Consider the following 6,000-nt stretch of genomic DNA (forward strand, 5'->3'; position numbering starts at 1 on the left):
ATTTTAAATAATTTTAAAAACTATGAATTGTCTAAAAATAAAAAAATTATTTGCCCACAGTAATAACATAATTTATATCTTAAGCTATCTAAAAAGTATTTTTTTTATTTCATGTTTACTTAATCGATAATTTTATACAAAATCAAAATATTATATCATCATTCACCAACCATTCAACTATATATAGAAAGTACTTAAATTTTATACTTTTATATTTTATTTTACTTTGTTTACACCTCTTATTTATCAGTATTATATTTTTTATTAAAATGTAAGAAGTCCAAAAGAGATCCAGATGTTAAGCGAGACGGACTAAAAAGTCTGCAATTTAAACAGGCTAAAAATATCAAGGTCCATATACTGTGCAGGTTACGGGTTTTGTGGGTGGCCCGTGGATGCAAGTCGTTTGCTGAACTCTTATCATTAGTGCATGGCCTTAAATAATTTTGATAATTAATATTATGATGTTTTCAGTTGCTTTTGAAAATTTATTTTAATAAAATAAGAATTCGAAAGAACTCTTATTTATTTAATTTAGGAAAAAGAAATTGATTGATAAACTTAAATAAACTAACATTTGTGCAATGAGAAAAAGAGTAAAATGTCAGTGTGGGATCTTTTTTTTCCCTATTTATTCCTTGATTACAACTAATAGTGCAACATCTTTTTTTTACTCCAATAAACATGATGATTTAATTTATGGTTACAAAATATATTAAAGTTTCTATATGTTAACATATTATAAACCTAGGAGCATTCTATATTAAGGGCTTGAATTTGAAGGACACCTTTACCTACGCACATGATTTAGTGTAAGTAAAAACACTTATAATATTCTAATAGGTGTATGTTTGAATGGAGGTAAAACTGTAATACCCTGAGCTTTACATTTTAAGCAGCTGAATAACAAAACATATATGATACTATTATTCAAGAATTTCAATGTTAAGGGTGCGCTTGATTTGATAAAAAGATAAGATAGACATAACAGTACTGAACAAGTAACCAAGTCACGAGATAATTTTGTATTGTATGTTGTTTGATAGTCGATATACAGTACAAATAATTTTATATTTATTTTATTTGATGTGCTTATGTACAGGGCAAAATAATATAAATTTTACTTTAATACTATTTGTAATGTGCAATGTTTGGTTTGCACTAAGAAAATATACACAACAAGTTTTTGAAACTTTTAAAAGTATTTTATTATTTAACATAAAATTCATTATCATGTTTTACTAATATTTATAATTTATTAATATTGTGATATATTTTAAAGCATTATTTTAGACTTATTGTTATAAAAAATTACAATTTATTAATTATGTTGATATATTTTTAAACTATATCTTATAAGTATCATATTATAAATTAAAAATAACAATTCAAAATAAATTAATGAGCTTGGTGGTGAGGTAAAAGTGGAAGTTATCAGGGTAGCAGCACTAGTTGGCTTCAGAGCGTTTTATTACGACCATGAGAGAGTTTGAAATGAGAGGGGGTCATGATCAGCGGAGGCGTGGTTGTGCGACGACGGGGCACAATCGAGGGAGACTGAGAGGCAGAGGTTGAGGGCCTTGAACTGGAGGCATGGGGAGTACGTGCAATTTCGGGTATGAGAGTAGGCATCGCGAAGGAGGGCGAGGGAGAGAAGGATGGTGACAACATAGAGCAACGTTGTTTAGGCATGGTCGGGGCACCAAGTGATGGAGACAATCTCGTCAAGGGCACACGCGGAGTTGGGGGATAGACATTGGTGCACGGCTGTCATTGGCATCGGTATGGGGAGTGAAGCTGAGAGATAATATTATATTTTTACTTTTATTAGATATTGAATAAAAAATTATACAGAATTTAATGAGTTACAATTTTTTTGTATTTGTTTAATCCATCATTTTTTATTCTGTATTATCCCTCAGTCATTTTTTAAATCAAACTTTGAACAAGTATTTTTATGATATCTTATCCTTTATTTTTTAAAGGATCAAACACGCCATAAAAGTCATAAACATTCTCAAGTAATCTTATGCATATCAATGGGTATTTTCTAGCGTATATACTGATATACAGGACCTTATACCAAAAGAATAATTATATAATCAAGTATCTCAAAAGTAATAAGCTATAAGTCATTAATAAAAATATAAAAAAAAAACTTCATGGCCAAGAATCCTCATTCTCTTTAATGTGCTCAATTTGAAACATAAAAACTAAAGTAATGAAACAAAATCTCATTGAGGGTTAAACACGCAACAATATATTATGTGGCCCATGAATGCATCATAAAGATATAGTTTCACTTCAACATTTGATCAAGCATACACATAACCTTAAACATCAACCTTTGCATGATTTAAATTATTCTGTTATGTCTTTTTCTTCCTATGACAAGTATTCACCGAACACAAAATCTTTAATAATATTTTTTTTCTAACACATATTAGAAATATTACTAAAAACTTTTATAAATATTGTCTATGAATAAATGTTACTAATATATTTTCATGACATTTTATATTTTCATGACATTTTATGTCGTTATAAAGGTTCTTACCAAACATATATAAAAACAAAAACTGACCATCAGACCATGCCTTACTTGCACATGAAAAATTATCGTGGGGAGAAAAGAACACAATGAAAAAAAAAATCTTAATTGACCAGCCATACCCAAGTGCCACGCTAAATTGTTAATCCTAATTCTGATCTTAGCTAAGCTGCACTTCAACCTTTGGTCTCTTCGTAATTTTATCAAAGCATCCCAAATTAACTCATGTCCAGCCATGTGAATATACAAATAAAACTCAAATTTAACCAAACCATTGAGGACCATTACCAAATCAAAATAGACTTTGGAAATTAACACGAAAAGTTGAAAATTGGTCACTGATAAAACTAAAGGAACATAACTAACAAAGTAAAACTCCTTTTGAAATGAACATTGTTCAAGAACAATTAGATCAAAGCTCAATGCAACACCAAGGATGCCACAAAACCCTCTTATTTCGAAACCTAACCTATATTAAGCCTCTACAGGAGCAACAAGAGCTCTCTCATTGTACCTCAATCCACTGTTGGCTGAAATCCAACCATAATAATAATATAAAGCACAAATTACAGAGGAACTAGTGATGTTTACTCAAGCATCATCAAGGGCAAGGACACCAGGGAGTTGCTTCCCCTCAAGAAGCTCTAAGCTGGCACCACCACCAGTGGAGATGTGGCTCATCTTGTCTGCAAGACCAACCTTCTCCACAGCGGCAACAGAGTCACCTCCTCCAATGATGGTCGTTACTCCCTTCCCACTCAGCTCTGCCAGTTTCTTGGCTATGGCCTGTGCAGAAAAAGGGTTTAGTCATCACTTACTCGCGATCAAGTACATCAAATTATATATAAAAGTTTTAAGATTTTAAAAGCATCAGAGAGCTTTTCATTAGTGCATGTAATGCTCTAAAGATTTATAGGTGCACATTTAAGAGCTTCTCAAAGAGTACTTTTACAAATATCTTTCAAAATATAGCAGATGAAGTGATTTATTATTTTTTTTATCATTCTTACCTCTGTTCCTGTGGCAAACTTATCAAACTCAAAAACACCCATTGGTCCATTCCAAATGACGGTCTGGGTCTTATCCAATGCTTCACCAAATGTCTTGATGGAATCGGGACCAATATCTAATCCCATCCACCCGTCTGGGATGCTTGATGCTGGCACAGTCTGCAACCATATCAAACAAAGCTTTAAGTATCCCAAATATTTTGAAACAATACTAATCTACTATTGAGAACAAGATCATAATTTCATAAAGGTATTGAAAGTGTCATGTTAATATTTCCTTGATTAAATAATGCAACATAATTAACTGCATCCATAGAATGACAAATAGTGTATTTGCGGTACGTTAAAGATGATTAGCTATCCACATTCAAAGTAAAGCAACTCCAATCTGCTTTTGGATTTTCACATAAAATGCACAATTTTTTGTATGTTCACCAAGAAACGAAGCATTCCATAAACCCAACTCTAATGAAAAGCAGTACCTTGCTGTTAGCATCAGCAGCAAACTTGTCTGCTATGACCACATCAGTTGGAAGCAACAAAGAAACCCCTTTAGCCTTGGCCTTTTCGAGAAGTGTAGTTGCAAGGCTAAGCTTGTCTTCCTCCACAAGAGATGAACCAACTGAATAACCCTGAGCCTTGTAAAAGGTAAAGATCATTCCTCCACCAAGCAAGAGAACGTTAACTTTCTCCAACAAGGACTCAATAACTCCAATCTTGGAAGACACCTTTGACCCACCAACGATAGCAGCAAATGGTCTCTTGGGGTTTGACACAGCTCCAACTAGATAGTCAAGTTCCTGAAACAATTAAACAAATAACAGATGAATAAACTGCATAAATTACATAAATTACCCAACATTCATATAATGAAGCTAACAATTACTTCCTAGTTCCTACAAACCTTCTGCATAAGGAATCCTGCAACAGAGGGCTTCAAGTATTTGGCCACTCCTTCTGTAGAAGCATGAGCTCTGTGGGCAGTGCCGAAAGCATCATTCACGTAGAGATCAGCAAGAGAAGCCAACTTCTTTGCAAACTCAGGGTCATTCTTCTCTTCCTCCTTATAGAACCTCACATTCTCTAGAAGCAAAACACCACCTTCTGGAAGTTGTGCAACCAACTTCTCAACTTCCTCCCCAATAGAGTCATTTGCCATCGTAACCTATATCAAGAGAAAATGACAATGAATAAAGAGTAAATCCAGCAATAAAAAAGGAGGTGTCAGGAATGCCAAAACAAAACAAAACCAAATAGAGAAGTTTATAAGGCACACCTCAATTCCGAGAAGTTGAGACAGCCTTGGCACAAGAGGCTTCAAACTGTATTTAGGTGTTACACCTTTAGGACGTCCCTGAAAACAGCATAGTCAAGGCAAAACCATTTTTCAAGTCACAACCACTCAAATCACACTCTATAACTAATACACCCAAAAGCAAAAGTTAAATAAAAAAAAGAACGATAACCCCACAACCACAACTATATTAGTTAGAAAACATTCGTTCAAACTGCTATTTTTTACAGATCTCACTAAATCAATCACAGTAAACCCAATTTCAATAGAAAGACATGCCACCCCAACTGGGATAAAAAAAAAAAAAATCAAACTCAACCATAAAATGAGATCCCCTCATCTCATTGGAGACAAATGGACAAAAACAATTATAATAGTAATAACCATCACTATTAATTTCCCTTTTTTTTCTCTTTCAGATTCAAATCCTGAAAATATAAAAATGTTAGTCAGTGAAAGACATCCTTTTCCCAGTTACTATCAATAAAACACACATACACATAGCCAATACCCAATCTAACAAAAACCCACAATAGTAACATAACATCAAATCCAACCAAAACACAAACCCAGATTCCAAATCATTCCTAGACTTAAACAAAACACACCCAGATACCTAAAAACCACATTAAAAATAAAATGGTTTATAAAGAACATACCAAGTGGCTAGAAAGGATCACTTTGGCTCCATGACCAGTTAAGTACTTGATGGTGGGAACAGCAGCACGGACTCTAGTGTCATCGGTGATGTTAAGGTTGTCATCCAAAGGCACGTTCAGATCGACCCTCACGAACACCCTCTTCCCTTTCAAATCACCCTCCTTCAACGTTCCCACGCTCCTCTTAGTCGCCATTTCTTCGCAAACCTGCACGCATCCGAGAAAGGGATCAGGACCCGGATGAGGAAACACAGAAAAGATTCAAACTTTAGGTGGCGAAACTCACAACAACGCAAACGGGTTTAGGGGGAATCTCGGTGTAGTGTGGCAACTGGTAAAGAGATCGATCAGGTTCAGGGAGTGAGGGAACTTTCTAGAAAGATTTATAGAGAGAGGTGGGTGGCACTCGTGTGAACGACACGTGTGAGAGGGTTGTGGCCTTTTTTTGGGATTAGCCCTGTTTGGGGAACCTTTTTTGCTGGGTGG

The 6,000-nt window shown here is 34.4% G+C and overlaps 1 protein-coding gene across 1 annotated transcript; it reads right to left on the minus strand.

The window, feature by feature from the left end:
• Nucleotides 1-2,840: 2,840 nt before the first annotated feature.
• On the minus strand, nucleotides 2,841-6,000 carry LOC100796458 (phosphoglycerate kinase). Its single transcript, NM_001354838.1, has 7 exons — nucleotides 5,801-6,000; nucleotides 5,515-5,721; nucleotides 4,838-4,915; nucleotides 4,466-4,726; nucleotides 4,044-4,361; nucleotides 3,562-3,720; nucleotides 2,841-3,337 (listed from the first exon to the last, which is right to left on the minus strand). Exons 2-7 carry the CDS (start codon nucleotides 5,707-5,709, stop codon nucleotides 3,143-3,145), a joined length of 1,206 nt encoding a protein of 401 aa, NP_001341767.1. The 5' UTR covers nucleotides 5,710-5,721; nucleotides 5,801-6,000; the 3' UTR covers nucleotides 2,841-3,142.

Source organism: Glycine max, chromosome 8 (genome assembly GCF_000004515.6).
Source record: "Glycine max cultivar Williams 82 chromosome 8, Glycine_max_v4.0, whole genome shotgun sequence".
NCBI lineage: Eukaryota > Viridiplantae > Streptophyta > Magnoliopsida > Fabales > Fabaceae > Glycine > Glycine max.

What these genes read in the sequence shown, in the direction of transcription:
- LOC100796458 (NM_001354838.1), bottom strand. Translation starts at nt 5,709, where the DNA reads ATGGCGACTAAGAGGAGCGTGGGAACGTTGAAGGAGGGTGATTTGAAA. An exon ending in CTCAACTTCTCGGAATTGAG is followed by an intron (nt 4,727 to 4,837) that starts GTGTGCCTTATA and finishes CTCTTGATATAG; the next exon opens with GTTACGATGGCAAATGACTC. An exon ending in CTGCTGATGCTAACAGCAAG is followed by an intron (nt 3,721 to 4,043) that starts GTACTGCTTTTC and finishes ATATGGTTGCAG; the next exon opens with ACTGTGCCAGCATCAAGCAT.